General features: G+C 42.8%; 1 protein-coding gene across 1 annotated transcript in view; it reads right to left on the reverse strand.

Annotated features, from left to right (window-relative positions):
- LOC141069645 (fer-1-like protein 4) overlaps positions 1–24,637 on the reverse strand; it is a 232,535-nt gene extending 207,898 nt beyond the window's left edge. Inside the window, exons 1-2 of the mRNA XM_073559385.1 lie at positions 24,540–24,637; positions 24,182–24,265 (exon numbers count right to left, since the gene is read on the reverse strand). Coding sequence (XP_073415486.1) covers positions 24,182–24,260 — 79 coding nt within the window. The 5' untranslated portion in view covers positions 24,261–24,265; positions 24,540–24,637. The remainder of the gene's footprint in view (positions 1–24,181; positions 24,266–24,539) is intronic.
- Between the last annotated feature and the right edge of the window lie 1,865 nt (positions 24,638–26,502).

Genomic DNA, 26,502 nt, shown 5'->3' on the forward strand with positions numbered 1-26,502 from the left:
TTGGCAACAGCTGTGGCAGTGATCAGGCCTGGGTGTGGGTAGGTAAAGTGAACTCAGCTTCCCAAAAATGTGATAAACCACAGTTAATTTATGTTTTAAGTGGGTGGGGGCAATCACTTTTTCACAGAGGGCCCTGTAGGCAGGGCCAGACTGGCCATCTGGCAATTCTGGCAAATGCCAGAAGGGCCAGTCTGGTCGCGGGCCGCTTGTCTGCTACATTGTTAACAGAATCCATGTCTAAAGACACCCATACTGTTATGGGTTGTGATGGAGCACAAAGTCGCTGACTCTGTCACTTACCCCAGCAGATCATAGGTATCAGAAATATTTGTCTTGTAGTAAATCTTCCTTTCCTCCATCGAGGTTAATATTAGTAATATATCCCATCTGGTGCTTGGGGATGGGGACAACATGGGCCTGTTTGATTTCAAATGCCAGGGCTGAATTTCTGTCCCAGTCCATACCTGCCTGTAGGTTTAGATTTCTTTTCCCTTAATAATAAAGATCTTCATTTAAAAACTGCATTTTGTGTTCGTTTACGTTACCTTTGTCTAATATTTAAATTTGTTTGGTTAGGCCTGTTTCACACTTCAGTTTTTTGGCGTCAGTCAAAATCCGCCAATTTTTGAAAATAGCGGATCCGCCTTTTTTTTGGCGGATCTGTCCTTTTTTCCCATTGAATTACATTAGTGGCAGATTTTGACGGATCGTCGTCCGTTACATCTGCCATTCGGCGAATCCACCAGATTTCTGGTGGATCTTGTCTGAGGTGGACGGACTTTGTAACATTTTTTGTCTGCGTCAAAACGGTGGATCACGGCGGATCCGCCGCCGTCCGCCATTTTATAGAATGGCCACCTATGGGCGGCGGATCCGCCGGGATCCGCCATTTAGCGGAATCCGCTTTTTCGCACTGAGCATGCTCAGAAGAATTGATACTTTTCCAGACAGTCCAAAAAGTATATAAGGTGGGCTATTTACTCATTGGGCCAAAGACATCCAGCACCAGCCGTCAAGATAGAAGAGACACAGCCTGCCAGCATCTGTAAGCACATGTGCAGCACCAAGAGGCCTGCCATCACAAGCCAGGAACAAGAGGCCTGCCACCACCAAGCCAGGACCAAGAGGCCTGCCACCACCGAGCCAGGACTGAGAGGCCTGCCAGTGGCAGCACCAACAGCCTGCCAGCAAAGAGGCCTGAAAGTGTGAGTATAACCTATTTGTGTGGGGCATGTCTGTGTGTGTCTGTGGCTTGCCTGCCTGTGTGTGAGTGTGTGGCCTACCTGTGTGTGTGTGTGGCCTGCCTGGGTGTGTGGCCTGCCTGTGTGTGGTGTGCATGCCTGTGTGTGTGTGTGTCCTCTGCCTGTGTGTGTGTGTGGCCTCCCAGTGTTGCATGTCTGTGTGTGTGTGTGTGTGTGTGTATTTTTATTATGCTTTTTTCATACTTTACTTGTTTTTCTGTTGTTGCTTATTTACTGCATTTTATTTTCATACTACTGTAATTTTATTTGAATATTTCCAAGTGTGCTGTGATTGTGTGTTATGTGTGTATTGTATGTGGTGTGACTGTGGTATTGTATGTGGTGTGACTGTAGCATGTGTTCAGCCATATTTTTTTTTATGTACTGTAGTTGTATTTAAAACAAAGAGCATAGTAGCTCCTACTTGTAAAAAAAAAAATTGAAAACAAAAAAAATATAAGAAATTAAAACTGTCTCCAAAAACTGTCCGTAGTATCATTGTAAAACCAGATCACTTTTAAAGTGTGGGTATACATGCAATTCCAAATCCTGGTCACTTTAAGTGTGGGTATACGTGCAATACCAAAACCAGGTCATTTTAAGTGTGGGTATACATACAATACCAAAACCAGGTCACTTTAAGTGTTGGTATACATACAGTACCAAAACCAGGTCACTTTAAGTGTGGGTATACATACAATACCAAAACCAGGTCACCTTAAGAGTGGTTATACATACAATACCAAAGTTTTTTGTTTTTTTTAAAGGGAACAGTAGGTGTAGTGTTGGGAAGGTTGCGCATATCAGCATTCAATGTTAACCGTTAAATTAAAGAGGAGGGGCAAACAGTCAAGTACTTAATATTTTTCTGTGGCTTTGGTATAAATTTTTTTGGGGTGGTTTTTCAATCAAAACATATCTTATAGCAGAGCCGCATCCTACACCCCTAGGCAAACACTTCTATTTTTCCAGTAAGTATAAGGGCCTGAAAGCTTGTTGATCCTTTGTATAGTAGCTTTACAAGTGTCTTTTTATACTTGCAGATCCGTTCAGGAAGAGCCGCCAGCTAGGCCACAGCAGAGCTGCCAGCCAGGCCACAGCAGAGACCCGCCAGCCAGGCTGCAGCAGAGGCCAGCCAGGCCGCAGTAGTTTGTTAATAATGTCTTCTTCTGGGAGCCCCCCTCACACCATCAGCGAACTGAGGTAATGTAAATAATTTTTTTTAACTCTTATTTTACAAAAAAATTTTTTTTAACCCTATATGCATGTATTATGTTTTCACAGGAAGCTGAATCTCAAGAGCTTCCAGGAAGAGACATGCAGGGTGGAGAAATGCAAGGAGGGGACGCGCAGAGTGTAAGTTTAGCAAATACAAATACTGACATACATAATGCTACGCCCAATACAATCATTCATCACAGCACACACAATAACTATGCATCCATCCAAGCGCATAATCATGTTTTTATTTTTTATAGTCTTCTCAATCCGGTGCACGCGACTCCCAGGACATCCCTGCGTCGTCGAGGTGATGCTTCCGGTGGTCAGCGAACAGTAACTAACACTTTATTTGGGTGATTGATTAATGAACCTCATGTGTATGAATTTATTATTAATTTTTTTTTTTTTTCGCAGGCTTCACAGCGTGCTCCCACCAAAGATTATGACGAGGGGATCATAGATGTGGACACCCTCATCGAGGCGGTGCGAGAGCGGGAGCCGCTGTGGAGCATTGCAGACTGCCACCATGCTGACCAACCAACCACCCGACGTCATTAGGATGAAGTCTGCTTGGCAGTTATAGAAAACTGGGAGGAGCTCGATGAGAGGGCCCAGGATTTAGCGCGTAAGTATTCAGATTTCAGTAAGTTATGCTACAGCATGTGAAGTGTTGAATACTAACCACTTTGTTTTTTTGTGCTTCACAGGTGACAGGGTTATCACGCGGTGGCGGTCACTCAGGGATCGCTTCAAGAGGGACTTCAGCAAGGAGATACAGGCCCCGAGTGGATTGAGAGGACGCAGGAGCAGCCGGTATAAATACTACAGAGCCCTGTCATTCCTCCGGTCAGCGATGGTGAGCAGAAGGTAAATATTCCACATACCATTTCTGTAGTACAAATGTTTACATGTTTAACCTAATTTTTTATTTTCAGCAAGACCAATGAAATATCTATATACTAATATATTTTTTTAATCTTTTATAGCACTATCTGCAGCACTCGGGAGCCTGCTTCTGAGTTGACTCCCTCTGGAGAGATCCCTTCGGCGACCGTCACCGGGGACCATGTCGAGGCACCCAACCCCTCTGTACCTTCCCTCTTGTCTCGTCCCTCTTTCCCATCCACCAGCACTGGAACAGCAGGGCAGTCTTCATCACATGAAGCTGCAGGTGACGATTTAGGGTGCCCTTTACCCCACCCCTCTGACACTGCCGCAACATCTCTACCAACTTTAGGTTCTGGACGGCAGCGTCTGAGAGGTCAGGAAAGGATATTTTTCTCTGACTGTTTGAATCTGAATGCATCCATCCAGAATACATTCCGACTTTTAGGACAACAGATAACTTCTGGGTTGAACATGATAAATCAAAATATCATGGAACTCAGAAGTTATACGGAGCATTAAGAGACAAACCAGGTGCCAAGACATATTTTTTCAATCAGTTGTCCGGCACATGGAAAATCTAAGCTGTCACAATGCTCTAGTGACTGCAATCTCCCAGGCCTCCCAACCTACCCATCTACCTATTCCATCACCTTCTCATTTCACTGTCCATCCTCCCACCATCAATCTTCCTAGCATCCATCCTCCTACTACTCCTTTTCCTTTCGCGATTTCACCATTCCATTCTTCCCAGTACCTTCCTTCTCCATTGCATTATACCCCAATGACCTCACCGTACCCACCCCCACCTTCAATGTTCCTACAAACCTCCTCTGTCCATCAACTCCCATCCCAAACTCATGTTTTAAACCCCATTTCCACTTCTGATCCTCCCCAACCTTGTTCCCAGTCCTCCCCCCCCCCCGATGTTGTCAGCCCTATTAACCCCCTCCGATGATATCTGCACCCAACAATACCGGCATTTGTAAAAAATGTTTAAAAAACATTGTTAAAATAAATTTCTTTTTTGGTTCAAAAGAATTTTATTGTGTTGGTTAACTTTTTCTTTAGTGTTAAGTAAAAAAAACATTACACCGGTGGTGTTGAGGTTAAACACACTACATTTTTTGGTAAAGGTACAAAAAGGTTAAAGGTACACCAGAGGTGTACAGGTTAAATACACAACATTTTTTGTTAAAGGTACAAAAAGGTTAAAGGTACACCAGTGGTGTACAGGTAAAATAACCAACATTTTTTGGTAAAGGTACAAAAAGGTTAAAGGTACACCAGAGGTGTACAGGTTAAATGCACAACATTTTTTGAAAGGTACAAAAAGGGTCAAGGAACAACAGTGGTGTACATGTAAAAAACGCCACACTTTCAGTACACAAAATTGGTGTAAAGGTACAAAAACTATGAAACAAAAATGGAAAAATTACAAAAGTTTCTGTTATACAAAAAAGGAACCTTGGTATAACATTAAAAAAAAAACCATTAAGCCATGTTATCTTGCCAGTCAACTCTTCTTTCCAGTGATACAAAATAATCAGCAAATGTGTCCCTCATTTTTGTCACTGACACAGTACTCCGAACACTTGTCTGGTGATAATCCCACAAGGTGGTTTCACAAACATTTTCTTCAATGGAAACTGGTTCCTTTGAAATTATAAAATTGTGCAGGATCACACATGCCTTCACCACCTCATCCACAGTCTCAGTTTTCATTTTTATGGCAGTTAACAGCACTCTCCATTTTGATGTTAAAATCCCAAAAGCACACTCCACCACTCTTCGCGCTCTTGTTAATCGATCAGAATCTGTTATAAAAAGGGGAAAAAATAAATTTAATACAAACTACGAGCAAGAACATGACAATAAAAGTCTTCAGAATCAAAACTTAAAAAAAAAAGATAACTTACCGAAAGGTCACCATCAAACGCTTCGCAGGTGATATGGAAAAGCACAAGTAGGTGTCCCTTCTCAGGATTTGCGCTCCGACACGCTCCACCAAAATCTCAAACAGGTCGTGTCTCATCCACACATAATTGAAGAACTTCTCCGGGTTATCCATATATAGTATCGAAAAAACTCCAAGGGTCAATCTCTGTGCATTTATGGGATGAATCCACTGCTGTCTCTTGTTTTGCCGACGCAGGATGCGCAGTCTTGTTTCCTCCTTCTGCCGAGCAAGAATTGCCAAACGATTGCACTCAAAATCAAAATCCACACAGATGCTATTAATATTCGCTATTACTCCTTCCATCTCTGCCACTAGCTCTACAACCTTTCAAAGATATTGTGTTAAAACACCCTATATATAGTTTTCCACTAATTTCCAGGATCCAATCACGCTTGGGAGCAGTTTCCAAGAGCCAATCATATTTGGAAGCATCCCATTTTGGAAGTGTGGAAAAACGGATCCGTCAAAAAACGGATCCAACGGATGACAAAAACGGGTGCAAGCGGATGATACGGATCGTTTTTTGACGTATAAAAATCCATACAGCGGATCCATCAAAAAACTGATCCGTATCATCCGCTTGCATCTGTTTTGACACATTTATAGCGGATCCGTCAATCCGCCACGATGTCGGATCTTGACTGACGCCAAAAAACTGAAGTGTGAAAAAGGCCTTATCTGAAACGTTTAAGTGTGCCAAAAATGCAAAAGAATAAGAAATCAGGAAAGGGGCAGACACTTTTTCACACCACGGTTTATAAATCTTGGGCGGAGGTCTAAATCTTGCATTGGGACCCATTAGGTTCTAGTTACGCCAGTGGTTGTAAGTGGGGGTGTCCTGAGTAGTGAGACAGTTCGTGACAGAGAAAGAAAGAAGGTTGTGTAAAGAGAGCAGGAGAGGGGAGTTAGTAAACTCATACACTGAGCAGAGCTGGGAGAAGACCAGGTCCATAGTATTCCTGTCTTTATGCTTAAGACAGTAAGGGGATGGGATGAGCAGATCAACCCTACGTTGTTCTAGTGTCTGCCTAAAAACTTGAGAATAATAGAATCAGGTAATCAATCATAACAAAGCGGTGACAATAAGATTTACTGCTCTTCTCACTTTGGAGTCTGATTATTTTAGGATATATTTTTTATCTGGAAAAAAATGACTTTTCTCTCTATATCTATATGAATCATGCAAAGTTCTGATACTACAAATCTTGCAGATGCTTTAACTAATCCAGGTAATCTGAGAACTTAATCTTATTTAATTCAGTTGAGTAGTTAGGGATCATCTGAGTTATTCATATACTGGTATGTGAAATAGCTCGGTAAAAGGATCATTATCTGTTTGTGCCTCATATTTTAATTACAGCTGCAAACGTATGTCATCCATAAGATCCTCCCTAATGAACCACAGTGCACACACAAATTTTAAGGAAACAACGATGCCTCAAGCAATATCATCACTCAAAGGACTTTTGTGGCTGCTGAGGTACTGTAATAAGATAAGGTTTTAGAATCTTATATGGCTGTGTCTAATCAATGTTACACTTAACAACACAAGGTTACAATCTGTGTGCAGCAGGGGATCATTGAGAAATAGTCAACCCTGCTCAAATGGGAACAGGATTGGGGTAATGATGCAAATTGCATAATCCAGGGTTTCTCAAACTTTTTGTACTGAACATTCCAGCAGTGGCATAACTACAAAGTTATGGGCCCCGGTGCGAACTTTTCAAATGGGGCCCCCCATGCCAAAATATATAGGTGAATTAGAAATGGCGACACACGCAAGCGTCATCTGCGTTAGTAACACATGCACCATTACAGAATTAGTTGTAGGCTGGGTTCACAAGAGTGAAGTTCACGGTCTGTATACAGACCACAACCTCCAGCCTCGCGGAGGGTATCCCGTTCCAAACTCACACCCTCGTGTGTCTATTGCAATATGCTCCTATAAACACAGCCTGACATGGACGACCCATTATAAATGGAAGTGTGCACCTCTAAACCCTGCAATCACCTGGTGGGGAAAGTCACATCCTGACAAGTAGTACTGCCAATTCTCCAACCATAAGTGGTGCATTTCCAGAGCTGGGAAATGGGAGTTCAATATTAGAACACGTCAACTATGGTTCCTGTCCCAAGCTCCCGTCTGAGTGCCGGCGGCAGTGCCAGGTTTTCATGCAAGAGACTCGCACGATTCTCGTGCGAGTCTCTCACAAGTGAGTATGAGCCCTGAACCAGAGACTGTTGGGGCCAGAGAAAGGGGTATGCAACTTATCATTTTTGCTCAAAGTGCCTCCTGGGATGCGTCTCTGCATACATATAACACAACAACAAGGGATTTAATCTGATTGATCAGGAGGAAAAAAAATTTGTCCTCCAAGACGGCGCCACTTGAACAATGGCAGCTATCGGCAATCACCAATAGCTGCTACTGCACAGGCACCGGCATCTTGGAGGAGGATTTTTTTTTCTCAAGTAAGATGGCGCTGCGAGAGCTGCTACTGCGCTGGCGCAGCCAGCGCCATTTTCAAACTGATTTTTTTTATGAATTTAAGGATAACATCACAGAAATGAGTTACATACACATTATATATGCAATTATGCTGCAGCGCAGGTGCCACCGCTGGCGCCTGCCTGCAGAAGGGAATTTTTTTTAAGACATGTATATACCATATTCATTATGTAAACTACGAGGCAGGTCAGTGAGGGAACAGTGACCTGTCAGAAGCCATACACATGAATAACTATGAAGAGCACCACATAAAGACCCCCCACAGGCCGCCCCGGGGCACAACCATATCATTATCGCAAAACTGAAAAGAACAACCACAAGAAGGATTTCATCAACCAAGGTGTCATTTTAATCAGTATAATGTCGCCAACCTGACACTGTCTGTAGGTTACTGTGCACAATCCTGCTGACAGGTTCCCTTTAATAGGACCCAATAATTTTATAGCAGTCCACGTAAATAGAGAGAACTAGGCACCAAAATCGGATGCTGTATAGAATGAATAGTGACAATTTCAACTTCTTAAGGATATAAGAAGGTGGTGCAAAAAATTGATACCTGCAGAGGTCTGGCGCCTGCGCACTGCAGTATTCTGCTCTGCCCTCAACAGGGCAGAGCAGTGCGCCTGCGTCGGAGCCACTACAGGAAGGTAAGAAGAGGACGGCATCATATGAAGATGGGAGGCGCCGGACCAGACTGCAACACCCATCGGACCGGACCGCCCCCTCCAGTGAGTATAATCTAACGTGTTTTTCTTATCTTTCAGGTTACATTGGGGTCTTATCTACAGCATTACAGAATGCTGCAGATAAGACCCAGATGTCAATGCCGGCAGCTGATAGTCCAAAAAAGGGTGACAGATTCTCTTTAAGGTAATAGTCCTTTATTCTGACTGATGGTTGGACATGAGTTCCGCAACATGCAAGTGTGCAGGGGAGCACCCTAAAGTTATGTGCAAACAGAGTAAGGTCACTGCTATTCACAGTCACCGGGTACGGATGTTACCGCAGTACAGAGCCGCAGGATATCACGGAGCGCAGGGGGATCTGGAGTGGCTGCTGCTACAGCCTATGGAGCTTCATTCTCTGAACGAGACACCATAGCCCTTGGACGTCGGATTTGTAGATCATCATGGGGACGCCTGTGTTGAGAAGTTGGTGAATCAGGGAAAGTGCCTTGTCTTTATTTCTCTATTTTTATGTCTTTCATGTTTCCATTTGTGGACTATGGTGGATTCCTAGGACTACGGTGGACCTGCATGGCTTTTTTAATAAATTGGAGAACCAGGTAAAGTGTTGGGGAGTGTTTTTTCAAATAAAAGTTTTATTATGTGTGTGGTTTTTATTTTTTGATTACTGGGTTAGCAATGTGGGTGTCTGATGAACACCTCTCCATTACTAACCCCAGGGCTTGTTGCCAGCTGTGATTTTTGATAACTCACTGCTGACTTCAAACCCAACTATCATTACCCTGATTGCCACCACAATCTGGTATTTTTAGACTGGGAAAGGCCCAATATCTGTCGGCCTTCCAGGCCTGATAATATCAGCCCACATCTGTCTGCTTTACCTTTGCTGGTTATCAAAAATAGGGGGGACCCAAAGTCATAATAATAATAATAATAATAATGATAATCTTTATTTATATGGCGCCAACATATTCTGCAGCGCTTTACAGTTTAACAGTTCATACACAAGTCATAAGTAACAACGTTAAAGATAATGCAATGATTAAAGCAAAATAGGACGACCCTGCTCGTGAGAGCTTACAATCTACAATGAGGTGGAGGAAGACACAAAGTACAGGTGCGTATTTACAATGATGGTCCAGCCATCTTGATGGGGTGGGGATAGATACAAGCTGCATGAGATGATCACCAGCCAGTATTTGTTGTGCTGTTGAGTGCAGTGGAGTTTGATGGAGAATTATTCTCAGATAGATAGTGAGTGGGCTACACACACACACACACAGACACACATAACATGACTTTGATTAGGGTAAGTGATAAGCCGCTCTGAACAGATGTGTTTTGAGGGAGCACCTAAAACTGTGCAAGTTGTGGATAGTCCTAATTTCTTGGGGTATAGCATTTCAGAGGATTTGCGTAACGCGGGAGAAGTCTTGGAAATGGGAGTGGGAGATGCAGATTAGTGTAGAGGTTAGTCGAAAGTCATTTGCAGAGCGTAACAAGTGGGTAGACCGAAAAACAGAAATGAGGGAGGAGATGTATGGGGGTACTGCACTGTGGAGAGCTTTGTGGGTGAGAACAAGCAGTTTGAATTGGATCTTATAGTGAATGATTGGCGAAGAGTGGATGCGTCCGAGTACCAATTAGCCAGATGGACGATCCTAGCTGCTGTATTAAGGATGGACTTGAGAGGGGAAAGTCGAGTGAGGGGGAGGCCAATTAATAGATCATTACAGTAGTCCAGGCCGGAGTGGATCAGGGCAACAGTGAGGGTTTTTGTTGTTTCCATGGTGAGAAAGGGGCGGATTCTAGAAATGTTCTTTAGGTGTAAGCGGCAAGAGCTGGCAAGAGATTGTATATGGGAGGTGAAGGTAAAACATAATACCCAGATGGCATGCCTGAGGGGGGGGTATTATGGTGTCACCCACAGAGAGGGACATGTCAGATTTAGGGAAGTTAGTACATGGCAGGAGCAGAAGAAGTTCAGTTTTGGAGAGGTTGAGTTTCAGATAGAGAGCATACATGATGTTGGAGACTGCAGACAGACAGTCACTGGCGTTCTGTAGTACAGCGGGGATAAGGTCAGAGAATGACGTGTATAATTGAGTGTCATCAGCATAAAGATGGTCCAGAAAGCCAAATCTGCTGATGATCTGTCCAGTTGGGACCGTGTAGAGAGAAGAGAAGGGGGCCAAGGATTGAGCCCTGAGGGACCCCAACAGTGAGAGGAAGAGGAGACGAAGTGGAGCCAGTGAACAATACACTGAAGGAGTGGTAAGAAAGATAGGAAGAGAACCAGGAGAGGGCAGTGTCCTTTATGCCTATTAATTGGAGCAAAGAGAGTAGGAGATGGTGCTCAACAGTGTCGAAAGCTGCAGAGAGGTCAAGAAGAATGAGCAGAGAGTGCTCACCGTTACATTTTGCTGTCAGAAAGTCATTGGTCACTTTGATGAGTGCAGTTTCTGTTGAATGTAGGTGGTGGAAGCTGGACTGTGAAGGGTCTAAGAGGGAGTGAGTGGAGAGGTAACGGGTAAGGCGAGAGTAGACCAGGCGCTCCAAGAGTTTAGAGATAAAGGGGAGGTTGGAGACTGGTCTGTAGTTATTTGTGCAGGATGGATTGAGAGAGGGTTTTTCCAATAATGGAGTAATGATAGTGTTTGAAGGAGGAGTGGAAAATGCAAGAGGAGAGGGAGAGATTGAAGATTGTAGTTAGGTGAGTAGTGAGGACAAGAGAGAGAGACTGGAGGAGATGTGAAAGAATGGGGTTGGCAGTGCATGTAGTTGGACGAGAAGAAGACAGGAGCCTGGAGACTTCTTCTGTTATGGGATCAAATGTGGAGAGTGAGCCAGGGGAGATGCAGGGTAGGATGGCAGACACAGCACTTGGTGGCTGGAAGCGGATTTCCTGACGGATATTCTCTATTTTCCCTATAGAATGGGAGCCCAGATGATCAGCAGAAATGTCTGTGATATGGGTTTGTGCTTTCGGACTGAGGAGGGAGTGAAAGGTGTCAAAAAGTTTTTTGGGGTTGTTAGATAGTGAGATCAGGGTGGTGTAGTAGGTCTGTTTGGCGATATGAAGGGCAGAGTTATAGGTCCATAACATAAATTTGTAGTGGATGAAGTCTTTTGCTGTGCGATTTTTCCTCCATAGGCATTCAGAACTCCTAGAGCATCGCTGGAGGAGTCGAGTTTGCAATGTGAGCCAGGGCTGTTTTACTCTGTGTTTGGAGGTTCTGAGGGTGAGAGGCACTACTTGGTCCAGCGTGCTTCTGAGAGTGTCATTGTACTGGTGTACAGCCAAATCAGGACATGAAAAAGAGGCGATTGGGGACAGTGATGAGTGTAGGGAGTCTGTAAGTATATGAGGGTTAACGGCTTGTGGATTTTTGCATGCATGGTAGGTGGGATTGTGCTGGGGTGGGCGAGGATTTGTGAGCATGAATGAGAAGATATTTTGTTGTCAAAGAGAGGAAGGGATGAGTTATCTAGGTAGATGATTGAACAGAGCCAGACAAAGACCAGGTCAAGAGTGTTACCATCTTTGTGTGTCTCAGAGGTTGAGAACTGTGAGAGGCTGAGAGAAGTGGTTAGTGATAGAAGCTGGGATGAAGATGTGGAAGTGGGGCTGTTAATGGGAATGTTGAAGTCTCCCAAGACACGGGTTGGTAGTTCTGAGGACATGAAGCGTGGCAGCCAGGCAGAGAAATGGTCAAGGAAGTGGGTGGGTGAGCCTGGGGTCCGGTATATGACTGCTACTCTGAGGGAGAGGGGATGGAAGAGCCTGATGGTGTGGACATCAAAAGAAGGTTAAAAAAAAGCTAAACACTAAAGGTTGCAAGTTTATTATATGTAGAGGGCTTGTGAAATTATATACGTGCAGAATATCTATCTATCCATCTATTTATCTAACATCTATCCATTTATTATCTATATATTATATATCTAATATCTTTCTATCATCTACAGTATCTATATTTTTGTATGATTCCATTACACTGTGTTACCAAGGTTTTGTCCCTTGGACAATTTTGAGTGTCCCTGGTAGATTTTTTCATGATGATTTCAGAAATGACTTCAGATTTTTCCTATCACGTAAGGTTTTTGAGAAATGATACGAAACATAATAATATTCTGTTATAATTCTAAAAACTCAAATATGAACTTTTTCTGAAACGGTATATTCTGAATTTTCCACTGAAATAACATAAATCGCTGATCTACACATATGCAAGCACTTATTATGCGAATTTCGCACAGGCGCAGGGGAGGAATCAAAAGACAATACTGACATACTTAGAGCATGGCTGAATGGATTACGACCTTCAATGCCGTTCGCTGTCCCAATGATATGGAGAGAAGAGAGAGATCATGAAACAGATTGCTATTTCTGCCTTACAAATGTAACAGGATATTCAGTAAAAAAAAATTGTTTTAGCAAACCTTGGAATTTTTTTTCACCACTTAGATTAAAAAGAAACTAGACATGTTTGGTGTCTATGAACTCGTAATGACATAGAGAACCCTAATGGCAGGTCAGTTTTAGCATTTAGTGAACCTAGCAGAAAAGGCAAACAAAAAAATAAGTGTGGGATTGCACTTTTTTTTGCAATTTCACCTCACTTGGAATTTTTTTCCCCATTTTCGAGTACACGACATGCTAAAACCAATTATGTTGTTCAAAAGTATAACTCGGCCCGCAAAAACTAAGCCCTCACATGGCCATATTGACGGAAAAATAAAAAAGTTATGATGCAGGGAAGAAGGGGAGCGAAAAACGAAAACCCAAAACTGAAAAAAGCTCCAGTCATTAACGGGGTTAAAAACCTTACGTGATACAGACTTTTGGAGCACATTTTCATGTTCAGCATATCAAAATCTATAAGATACAATAATATTTTCTCAGGGGACAAGAAAGTCCCTGAAATTTGTTGTGCAGTGTTATTAATTTGTAAACTACCGCATATACTCGAATATAAGCCGAGATTTTCAGCCCATTTTTTTGGGCTGAAAGCCCCCCTCTCAGCTTATATTCGAGTCATATACACCGGGGGGTCGGAGGGGGAGGGGGGGCGGGGGTGTCAGGTCATACTTACCCGTCCTGACGATGTCTCTTGAGCCCCCAGCTTCTCCGTGCTCTCTCTTCCTGCCTTCAGCGGTCACGTGGTACCGCTCATTAAAACTCATGAATATGCGCATATTCATGAGTTTTAATGTGCGGTATCACAGACCGCTGAAGGCAGGAAGAGAGAGCGCGGAGAAGCTGGGGGCTCAAGAGACAGCGTCAGGACGGGTAAGTATAGCGATACTCACCTGTCCTGCGTCCATGGCTGCTTGCTGCTGTCTGTCATCTGTCAATGACTTCAGACAGCAGAGGGCACGGTGACGTGGTTAGTGCGCGCCGCACCCCCTGCAGTCTGAACGTCACTGACCGATGACGTGGCAGACAGCGTTGAGCAGCCATGGATGCAGGACAGGTGAGTATCTCAGGTGTCAGCAGTGACACCGGCACCTGACACCCAGCGACGGAGAGGTGAGTATGTCATTTTTTTTTATTTTTACATGCAGCAGCAGCGGCAGCACATGGGGGCATAATCTATTAAGCATCTTATGGGGGCAGCATATGGGGGAATAATCTATGGAGCTTCTTCTGGGGACACCATATGGGGGAATAATCTATGGAGCTTCTTATGTGGGCAGCATATGGGGGAATAATCTATGGAGCTTCTCATGGGGGGAGCATATGGGGGAATAATCTATGGAGCTTCTTATGCGGGGAGCATATGGGGGAATAATCTATGGAGCTTCTTATGCGGGCAGCATATGGGGGAATAATCTATGGAGCTTCTTATGGGGGCAGCATATGGGGGAATAATCTATGGAGCTTCTTCTGGGGACACCATATGGGGGAATAATCTATGGAGCATTTCCCACCCTAGGCTTATACTCGAGTCAATAAGTTTTCCCAGTTTTTTGTGGCAAAATTAGGGGGTCGGCTTATACTCGGGTCGGCTTATACTCGAGTATATACAGTAGCTTTAATTTATATAAAGTATTTACATGGTGTAAAAGATAATTTTTTATATGATTGTGTAACGCCAGCCTTATATGTAGATAAGCACCTATCTAAAACAAGACCTACTACAGTAGAAATGCTAAAAAATCAGTTGTTTATTCTTCTGCAAGATGATTCATGTAGTATCCTTCAGCAGAAAAAAACAAGAAATCTGTTATATTGCATGTATATCAGATAATGAACTTACTGCAGGTGCTTTATACAGGTCTTTTATGTTTTCTTCCTTAATATTCAAACATTTCCACCATCTGCACAGATCGCTGTCTCAGTGTGCACATAGACTATGATGCCTATAGATGTGCTACACTTACACCGTTCAATCATTCTTAGTATTATGTCCCGGAGGCAAAACCTGTTTATACAATGACTGTAATAAACCTTCATTGAGCATGTTATATTGTTTAACAACGCTCAGTTGCATTGGATTTATTATTTATAATTGTTTATACACTCATCAACAGTAAAAGGTTTGTTTAAGTCTAAGTAAAGCCCCCGTCACACACAGCGATCTCGCTAGCGAAACTGCTGCTGAGTCACAAGTTTTGTGACGCAACAGCGATCTCACCAGTGAGATCGCTGTGTGTGACAGCTATCAGCGACCGGCCCCCCTGCCGGTTATCGCTAATCGTTCCTGAAAGGTCAGGACTTTTTTTGGGTCGTTGGTCTCCCGCTGGCCAGCATGCATCGCTGCGTGTGGCAGGTGAGAGAGCAACGAGCAACGATCAGCGATCAGCGCGCTGGTAACCAAGGTAAACATCGGGTTTCTAAGCAGCGCGCAGTGCTTAGAAACCCGATGTGTACCTTAGTTACCAGCGCGCTGATGCAGGGAGCTGGTAACCATGGTACACATCGGGTATCTAAGTGTCGCGCGCCGCTTAGAAACCCGATGTGTACCTTAATTACCAGCTCCCTGCATCAGCGCGCTGGTAACTAACGTACACAGCGACGCACCCACTCGGCGTCGCTGGTGCTGATCGCTGGTGAAGCTGCCTGTTTGACAGCTCACCAGCGATCATGTAGCGACACACCAGCGATCCTGACAAGTTGATATCGTTGTCGGGATCGCTGGTGAGTCGCTATATGTGACGGGGCCCTAAGTCTCCACAGTAGTCTAGCCATAACATAAATCTAACTCTTCAGACTAGTCGCAGAACTTTAGCATCAACTTAAAGTCTAGTCATAGCCCTATGACAAATCCAAAGCTCACACCATGAGTTCCCATTGAGTTTTTATCCACAAATTTTCAAAAATCTTGGTAAAAACACTATGGTTTTGCTTTTTCCAAAAGCAAGAGAAAAACATGGTGCTTTTATCTCAATTTTAGAAAAAAAATCATGTGACAACAGCATAAAGCCAAAATTACACATGCAGTTCTCGCAAATTATTTTTTTAAAACAAAGGAAAAGTATAAAGGAAAGACTGATACTTCTCAATTAAATGATTAAATAGTTCTGTCGGCAGAATATTACTGAAGACAAGAGCTGCATTAGTAAGAACATTCAGCAGCATGGACCACTGTCAGTCCACAGTTCATTCTTTTTTTTAGAAGGAGAATTAACTAATCACATCATTCATAAAAAAAACAATTACAGTATTTTTTACATTTTTGTACTTAAATAATTTTTTTTTAAATTTGAGATAGGTTTTAAAATCCAACACTCTTGAGGTCCTAGGAGGGACAAATCAGACTCCAGACATGCCTTGAAAATAGACATGTCTCAAGTAATTTTAAAACAGTTCTTTATAAATCAATTCCTAAATACCTTTAACTAGTAAATCACACTTGTATTGTCTAGAGAGATAATAATCAAAGTAGAATTAAAATGGCTGTGGCCTTGTTACACTGAGAGAAACCTATCCTATAATATTAATAGAGCCAGCGCCTGTAAGTATGTGCAGTAGAAAGCACCAGTGCCAGGTGTACAGATAGGAGGTTGCCCACGCTGCTGTCCACCCTGTCTTTCTGAATGCTTAGCAGCCAATGTGACCTAGACACAAATGCTGCCTTGTACAGTTAAGCTATCTTCAGCTTCTTACACTGGGAGAAACCTATTCTACAATGACAGAATGACAGGTGCCTGTGAGCATGTGCACCAGGAAGCTCTGCTGCTTTTACTTGGAGAAAACATATACCATGTACTGTCAAGATATTTCCAGGTCAAAACAGCTGCTTAGCATTCAGAAAGACAGGGTGGACAGCGGCGTGAGCAATACCTTCTTACTTTAACAACCTAGGTACTTACTGCTGCACAAGTCTACAGACTTCTATCCAATTAACAATCTAGGACAGGTTTCAGTCAGTATAAAAAAGGTGGACATTTTAACGCTATAGATATTATCTCCTTTTCTTATCTCTGCACACCTGGCCTAGGAGCTTCCCACTGCATATAGTCAAAGGCACCGGATCTATTATCATTCTAGGACAGGTTTTTATCAGTGTAATAAAGCCACAGCCATTTTAATTCTATAGATATCACCTTCCTAGACATTACAAGTGTTGATTTGCTAGTTAAAGGCTTTTAGAAACTAATGGACCCCTTTAACATTACATGAAACTTGATCATCTTCAAGGCTCCATCTGTATAAAACTCTGACTGTAATTACTGTCAAATATTAAATACAAATTTGAGAAAGGGGGATAGTTATTAATTATTGTATGTTTCAAAACTATAATAACTGATGATCAGTTTGAAGAGAAATGTTTTTGCTTTGACATTAAAAAAAAATTCTCAGACAAGCTGTTCTACTCTGCCATAAGTAAAGGCAAGTAGCCAGATTGCAGAAAATAACTTTGATCATTGTCACTACTGCTCAGAAGGAGTAGATACTAAAGCAAGAAACATCCAGGTTCTTTTACACTTTCTGATTTACTAAACCCAAAGTAAACAGATTTTGTAGGGTGGAACATGGATAATTGTTACGCTCGTGCCCTGACTGGTTGGCGCGAGCATGGGGGTTGTAGCCTCACAGTGCCACAAACCAGACTACCCTGGAAGAGGCGTGACTGAGCAGCTACCTTGATGATCACTGAAGCCTTTGATGGTGAGGTCAGGCTTCTGTGGCAGGTAGCTGCGAGGTACCACTCCAGGGTGGTGTCTGGCTGTGGCTGCTGATCCCACTGGAACCAAAACACTATGACAGGTGCAGGCATGAGTAGATGGGCACGACTGGTACTACGGTGGCACGGCAGGTACTCTTGGCAGACAGGCGGTCACAGCTGAGACACTGGCAGACAGGCGGGCACAGCTGAGACACTGGCAGACAGGCAGGCATGGCTGAGACACTAGCAGATAGGCGGGCATGGCTGAGACACTGACAGACAGGCGGGCACGGCTGATACACTGGCCGATAGGACACAGCTGAGACAGAAGGGACAGGAACAGACTTGGGAGACACAGGAACATGGGCAGGTATGAATGGAACAAGGGAACAGGTAGGGGCTTGTTCAGGCTGGAGAAGCTGGGGCTGGTTCAGGAAGGACAGAGACACAAATTGGAATGAGTGATATATGGGAACAGGTAAGAGTAGTGTGTGGGAACAGGTGGGGACCTGTTCAGACTGGAGGAGCAGGGACAGATAAAGAACCGCAGGAAGCGGAATGAGAGCAGAGCAAAACCGCAAGGTTGCAGAGAGCAGAACAGAGTCGCTAGTTGCAGTGCAGCGAGCTGAACTGCAAGGAGTGCAGAGCAAAGGCAGAACCGCAGGAGTGTGAAGCACAGACATTACTGCAGGAGTGCGGAGAAAAGGCAGAACCGCTGGAGTGCGGAGCAAAGGCAGAACCGTCAGAGTGTAGCGCAAAGGCAGAACCGCAGGAACAAGGAATAAAAGCAGGGCAGATGGAGAGGACACAAGGATAGACAAAGCAGGGAAAGGCTACAGACAAGGATACAACAGACACAGAAATAGGACAGAGTACAGACAAGGTCAGGGTACAGGAACAGGTACAAGAACTAAGGACGAAAGCCTGGGTAATCTGCCCCCAGGGTGGCAGACTAAGCAGGAAACACTGGTAAAGACCAAGGTATGAAAGCACAGTAACAGGTCTGGGTATTAGGCCCTCAGAGAAGGCAGAAAACAGGACAGGACCTGGCAGCTCAGCAGCAAGACATTGACTGAGGGAAATAGTTGCTCCTGTGGGCGAGGATGCCTTAAGTACTGGAGACCTCTTGACAAATGGCTGGGGACACCTTAGGAAGGTGCACACTGAGTCACTAAGAGCCAGAGAGTACCGATGCCGCGCCCCTATGCACACAGCCAGGAACTATGCAGAGAGCAGGCAAGAGGCAAGAAGCATACAGGATGGAGCCGGCAGAAGACAGAACTCACATCATGGCCCGGAGTAGTGAGTAAATAGGTGTGCAAGGTAGGAGGGGTGTTGTGAATTCGCTTTCTGGCCTCCCTCTGGTTATTGCTGAAGGTAGTGGAGCTGGTCAGATTGACAGAGGGGCTGCGAGTTCTCTTTCTGGGCTCCCTCTGGTGGTTACTGGAGGTAATGGAGCTGATCTGATTAACGGAGGCTCGTCACCTGATAATGAGGACGAAGATTGGAGATCTGGGGTTTCACATTGGGATTTAAGACAGCCGACTCCCTCTATCCCTGCTGGTGATTTTCTTCTGCCTCCTGAGGTCTGATGTTTCCAGTCCCTGCATGTTCAACTAAGTGTTCATTTGCTATTCTGTTTGCATTTATCTGGTTTTGTCTATCTCAGTTTTGTGTAAGTCAGCCAGCTCCGGCTGGGGCTGTGCTGTATCACCGTCCATATGTTACTGCTTGTGCCAGTTTGTTTTTGTCCCTTATCCACTTAGTTACCAACCTCTCTGGTTTTCTGTGGCTTAGCTTGGGCTTGCTCTCCTCCTCGGTGACCCATTCATAACAGTGGGGTATGGGAGGCCGAGCAGTGAAGCCGGCAGGGCTGTTACAATAATCTTATATGTTATAAGTGTATACCTCATGTACTAAAACTATACAACATAGCTAGATTATGTGCTTGGGAAATTAACATAGCACTCCAAAATTAGTTGAAAAGTCAACACATATCTATTCTCATCAATAGTGATAGGCAAACCCATGGATGTTTTAGGTCCGACAGGTTAGGTCGAACTTTTTTAAAAAGTTTGGTTCGGGTACCCAAACGGAACCCGAATCTGGACCCGGACCATATATAAATGACTGGAGGCCGAAATATCTGACTTTTCCCATGTTGCAATCTGTGTGACAACATGGGGACCCATGTCTCTGACCTGCGCTAACCTTGACCCTTAAAAATAAATGAAAAAACGGCATTGGGTACTCTGTAATTTTTATAATCAGCTGAGGGAAAGCATAAATAATAATAATAATAATAATAATAATAATAATAATAATAATAATAATATCCCTGAAACACCAAGTGTAAAAAAATAACAAAAATATATAATAAAAATTAAAAACTTGCAGAGAAAAAAAAAACCCACAACATAATACTCAAACATAATGATATGTCAAATCCCGTTTGATGTTCATACCCATGGGGGTTCTAGTCTTCAGGGTGTATATTCACCAAGACTCTCCATGTAGTAGTTTCCTACTGTGATCACCTCCCCTTAATGGTTTTGCAACCTTTTCTATCCCTATGACATTGCACATAGAGACATCACCATTAGGTTAGCTGAAAAATGCCTTGAGGCAGCTGAGCATTTAGACATTTTTTATTAACTGCATCAGAAAGATGCAGCGATGATATTATTCACGGTTTATGCTTAGGTCTGTTACTATGTCTATTCATTACTGTAGAACAGGTGTTTACAAATGATTGTTAGACGTTTCACCTGTGGTAGCAGGCTCTAGCGTATATAAGTGACAAAGTAAATTTTTCATGTTAAGCAATGAATAAGAGCTTATGAGCTTGAAACGCGTCTGATTATCATCCCTGGGATTTATGTGATTATGCTTTTCTAATAAATGATGAATTTCCAAGGACCCAAGAGCTGGATTTTTTTCCTCTTTTAATTGAACTCCCTGCTGCATTGCAGATCTTCCGTGCTCGGGCTCCTGGAGGATTGAGCGGTGAGCTGACCTTTTTCTTTATCTTATATCCCCACCCTTTTTAACTCATTTATTTACATGCGCCCAAACAGTGGTTTACCCCCACATATGAGGTATCGGCGTATTCAGGAGAAATTTCACAACAAATTTTGTTTCCCTTTTTACACTTGTGAAAATAAAAAAAATGGTTCTGAAGTAAAATGTTTGTAAAAAAAAAGTTAAATGATAATTTTTTTCCTTCCATATTGCTTCAGTTCCTGTGAAGCGTATAAAGGGTTAATAAACTTCTTGAATGTGGTTTTGAGCACCTTCAGAGGTGCAGTTTTTAGAATGGTGTCACTTTTAGGCCTGTTTCATACCTCTGTCATCGGCGGTCAGTTGAAATCCGCCAAAGGATGAGGGCAGCTGATCCTTGACGGACGGATGGCAGCGGAGATGTTGAAGGAAGGATCTGTGGGAGAAGCGACGGGACGCGGGAACGGGAGGTGGGGAGAGAGAGAGAGATTTTAGCGGCTCCCGGCACGGCATTTATGGGTTAATGTTCAAAACAGCAGACCGTCAAAGCAAAAAGACGTTGCAGGGTCCGTATCATCCGCCTGGGAGCTGCTAAAATCTTGGCAGATCCGTAAAAACCGGGTGGGACAAACGACCATCAGTCAAGATCCGCCAATAATGTAAGTCTATGGGGGGAAAAAAATGGATCCGCCCCTTTTTGGCAGATCCGTTTTTTAAAAGACTTGGCGGATTTTGACTGACGGGAAAATACGGAAGTGTGAAACAGGCCTTAGACCCCTCAAAATGACTTCAAATGTGATGTGGTCCCTAAAAAAATGGTTTTGTAAATCTTGTTGTAAAAATGAGAAATCGCTGGTCAATTTTAACCCTTATAACTTCCTAACAAAAAAAACTTTTGTTTCCAAAATTGTGCTGATGTAAAGTAAACATGTGGGAAATGTATTTTGTGTGACATAGCTCTCTGATTTAAGGGAATAAAAATTTAATTAAAAGTTTGAAAATTGCAAACTTTTAAATTTTTTTGCCATATTTCCATTTTTTCCATAAATAAATGCAAGTCATAGCAAAGAAATTTTATCACTAACATGAAGTACAATATGTTACGAAAAAACAATCTCAATCAGCAGGATTCGTTAAAGCGCTCCAGAGTTATTACCTCATAAAGTGACAGCGGTCAGAATTGTAAAAATTGGCCTGGTCATTAAGCTGCAAATTGGCTCCATCACTAAGGGGTTAATAGCTGACTACAAATATCTCAAGGGCTGTCACATTGTAGAAGGATCATCTTTATTCTCATTTGCACAAGGAAAGACTAGAAGCAATTGGATGAAACTGAATGGGAGCAGACACAGATTAGAAATTAGAAAAAACTTTTTGACAGTTAGGGTGATCAATGATTGGAATAGGCTGCCACGAGAGGTGGTGAGTTCTCCTTCAATGGAAGTCTTCAAACAGAGGCTGGACAGACATCTGTCTGGGATGATTTAGCGAATCCTGCAGGGGGTTGGACCAGATGATCCAGGGGGTCCCTTGCAACTCTACCATTCTATGATTCTGTGATTTTCAATTATATTTGATCTCCTATTAGGTCTAAAGGTAAATTCCAAATTCTACTAACCTCTTCTTACCAGGGAACAGTACATTATGGGGAATCAGGAGATGTTCAGACAGTCACTACTAAGCTGTTCGGTCACATAATCCGTAATGGAGTGTCATTTGGGACTGGGCACACTACATATACTGAAAGCTGAACCACTTATGGTCAGCTGCATGAAATGGAGTTTCGGGGTTTTTTTACTAGCACATGACTTTTTCTCATGTACAAAGGTGACAAATGTACCAAATCCCACTGAATTCAGCCTTCACCCAGATCAGGTGACTTTTCATATCAGCCAACCTCTGCTTTCTTGTGCTTAATGCACAATCCTACTTTTGTCGTCGGTTACCATCAATATTTGACAGTTTGTGAATGTAGAAAAAGTTATGAAATTACATTAAATCAATACGAAACAAAAAGTATACACATTTTTCCTCTTTCACTTGCTTAGTCACCATTAAACCGGTCAAGATATTGAGAAATTCAGCCATGGGGGCTCACTGTTCAGTGAAGTTTCTATTTTTTAATAAATAGAATTAACAATGTAGGAAAATGTCTTTTTTTTCTGTTTACGCTGTTAATACTTTAATTGGGCTCCCATTGTGCCTTAATCTGTTAGCCATAAAGTAATGCAGCACTGATGTTGTCTACATTGCAAGAACACAACGCAAATTAATTATCCATGTTTGCCCTAAGATCTTCTGATCTTCTAAGCTGCGCGATTAAGCACAGATCATACTGATCCACAGTCATTAGTTAGCACTAGCGGTACATTCATTAGCACATCATCACAGATTTGAGCACGGTAACCAAGCAGAAGGAACATTAATGGATGAAAACACAATACTAATTATCCATTCAGAAATGTAAATATTATTATGTACGGCACAATATAAACCTCTGCAGAATTGTAATGATTCCCGAAGATCAGAGCAAGGATGTGAGGTGTATATCGGAAGGCTGATCTAATTACGTCTTATGTGGCAAATCGCTCAGTTGGTGAGAAAAACATATTTTCCATCGCTGAATTCCCGATACTCTTTTATCTCCTTCCATTTACATTGACTGCCAACATAACAGCCTATATAGTCCTCATGATGTCTGCAGACAATCACTGGCTTCAGCAGTATACAGACCACTGAGGGCAGTGATCGGCTGCAGTTGTAACATATAGTATACAGGCGGTGATATCGGCAGTCAATGTAAACAATAAAGGAACATCAGGGATGCTGTGATGGAACGTCCACTAGTAAAGGAGTGGGGGGGGGTTTATTTCTTCATTATTTTACACATTCTGCTGCCTGTTTGCAGGTTATACATTATCTTGGACAACCCAACTTTAAATATGTCTTTTGTCCACCAAGTGAAGGGAATGGAGGTGGATGAACAACAGGGAGACATCTGCAGAGAAAAAGAAACATTCACTGGAGAGGTGAAGATTACCACTGCACCTGTATACATCTTCTTAGCATTGGCAAATTATCAGCTTAAGGGGCTGCCAGCCTTTTTCCAACATTTGTGGAAATATTTCTTGAAGTTCTCTGAGCTAGAAATATGTAAGATCATGGGGCCGATAGGTTTCTTCACTTCCGGCCAGTCCTATAAATATAGAACTTTACAGTCGACCTCTCCCCAACCTTAAACGTCTACGAACAGGGGTTAATGGATTGCATTAGAAGCTATACAGTTCCCTATCAGCCATCATACAGATTTGATATGATATGATGATAGACATGTTACAACTGTAGGAATGAAAATATACAATTTGCTCATTAAGTGATAACTGCGCAGCGTTCCTTGCCAAGTTCACCTCCTTCATCCTTGATCAAACCATATAAATATATATTGGAAATTTAAAATTACTGTATGTAAAATTTAAAATGACATATATTATGGAAGTTTAGGAATGGGAAAATGAAGGGGAATATAAAAGTTAAAGAAATAAGAGTGTAGAGCTGGAACTTACCTCTAAAAGTCAAGGTTGCCTGCCTCTCATGTTTTCCCGGGAGATTGGTCACCCTCTTCAGCTTGACGCTAAGTGCCATGATTCCTTGGTTAAAGGTTTGAAATATAAAAGTTCAAAATCTATCTTATGGTGGCGTCATTCCAGCATTGTAGGATATAGTATATATCTGCTGCAAGTACCAGCTCTGTTCTCCCACCCCAAGCAGCTATGTCTTGGTTGCATACTGGCTTTGCAAGTTCCTCATACACAGTATACCTGCAGAGCAGGTTCCACACACCTCATTCATGGGCTGCCCGCCTCACACCTCCTCAAATTGTTCTGTTAAATGTGCAGATCCACAAGGAACCTTATCACTTACGTGCAGACTATTTATAAATCTGTACACAGATTCTCGTTTCTGTAGCATTCTTGCGAATCTTCTTCCGCCGAGTTTGTTTCCTACAATCCTTCTTTTTCTAAATCAAACTGCAACTGAGCAAATAACACTGTTATTAGGATTAAAGTGGGATAATCACTGATGATTCATATTTATTGAACATGGCTTCAATTTGTAGACCAATGGGTCTTGAGTAGTGATGAGTGAGTATACTCGTTGCTCGGGTGTCCCCGATCATGCTCGGGTGGTCTCTGAGTATTTTGGCGTGCTCAGAGATTTAGTTTTCATCGCCTCAGCTGCATGATTTGTGGCTGCTAGACAGCCTGAATACATGTGAGGAATGCCTGTTTGTTAGGGAATTTCCACATGTATTCAGCCTGTCTGCAAGTCGCAAATCATGTAGCTGAGGCGATGAAAACTAAATCTCCGAGCACATCAAAATACTCGGAGGACACCCGAGAATGCTCAGGGAGACCCGAGCAACGAGTATACTCGCTCATCACTAGTCTTGAGAGAAGACGAATCCAGTAGCCATTAGAGAAATGAAGTCTCCATGTTGATTCATGTCCACCAGGATCTTGTCTGTGACACATATCCCATTGATTGTAGAAGGTATTTGCAATTGTACCAGCGTCTGACATTTTTTAAGCCTTAGGCCGGAGTCACACTAGCGATTAAATCGGATGAATGCAATACGATAAAAAAAATCACATTGCAGTCGTCCCTATGGTATTCTATGGTGCTGCTCCCATCATCCTTTTTTTATCGGATCCGTTCCTCGGACCGAGACAATCGCAGCATGCTGCAATTGTCACCGATTTTCGGATCGGATTCGACAATGCAAGTCTATGGATGCGATTAAAAGTCGCATTGAAAACGCACCACACGTGTGACTTGCGATTAAATCGCAAGACTTCTCCTGGTCAACAGGAAAGAGCATCAGGCATTGGCATTGGATGTCAATTTGATGCTTAGATGCGAATAAAATCGGTTCATCGCCGGAAAATGGGATGACAGACGGATCCCTGGACAAGAAATCTTTGTGCGATTTCGTACCGTTAAAATCGGACCGATTTTTTTAATCGTTGTGTGTGACTGCAGCCTTAGTATATTTTTATAAGTTTATCAATGTTTTTGCAATGTAATTTGCAATCGGCATTGAATTCAGCAAATGGGTCACTAGGCTGTGCTTTGCTGCTTCAATAAAATCAGTGATTTATCAGTTGAAAATCACTGGAGGACTAGGTGTCTTGTGCCTCCTAGTCCAACCCTCACTGATCACCAGCTTCCTGTCAATGAACAGTGCACACAGAAAGCTAACAATCAGTGGTGTGGATGGGGTTACACAAAGCTCAACAATCTGAGCTCTGCTAGATTCTATGACAACTGCGGCACCCAATGGCATCAATATCAGACCCAGCAAAGTCATATTTTGCTCGGAAGCCATCACTACATAGCTATGACTTATGGTAGGTTATGCTTACACTTTACACTGGTTTCTATTGAAATGAACATAGCAAGCAGTGATTGGTCTGGAAAATGTTATTATGAGAAGTGACAAGATATGAGAACACTGAGGGTACCAGTCCAACATTTTACTCATGCAGCAAAGGTTCCACTGGATTTTTGCCGCGACATACACTTAGTTATAAAGGGGAATATCTATCCGTATATACCGAGCCTTTCTTTACTCAAGCAGTGAATGTTTCGCATCTATTAATTAAAAATGTATCTTGCCTAAAGGCAAAACAATTCACTGAATCCAGTTGGTAGAGCCGTGATTCCTGTACACCCGGATTTACTACATTGGGGCTAATTCCATATAACTGCAGGCAGTATTAACATTAAATCCTTGTCGTAATAAGATGAGCTCACTGTAGCTAACTATTGTTAGGGGAGTCCTTTCTTTTCTAACTGGCAGGAGACTTTATCCCACTCCCGTATG

Source organism: Dendrobates tinctorius, unplaced genomic scaffold (genome assembly GCF_039654945.1).
Source record: "Dendrobates tinctorius isolate UK_male_01 unplaced genomic scaffold, ASM3965494v1 ptg000270l, whole genome shotgun sequence".
Taxonomy (NCBI): domain Eukaryota; kingdom Metazoa; phylum Chordata; class Amphibia; order Anura; family Dendrobatidae; genus Dendrobates; species Dendrobates tinctorius.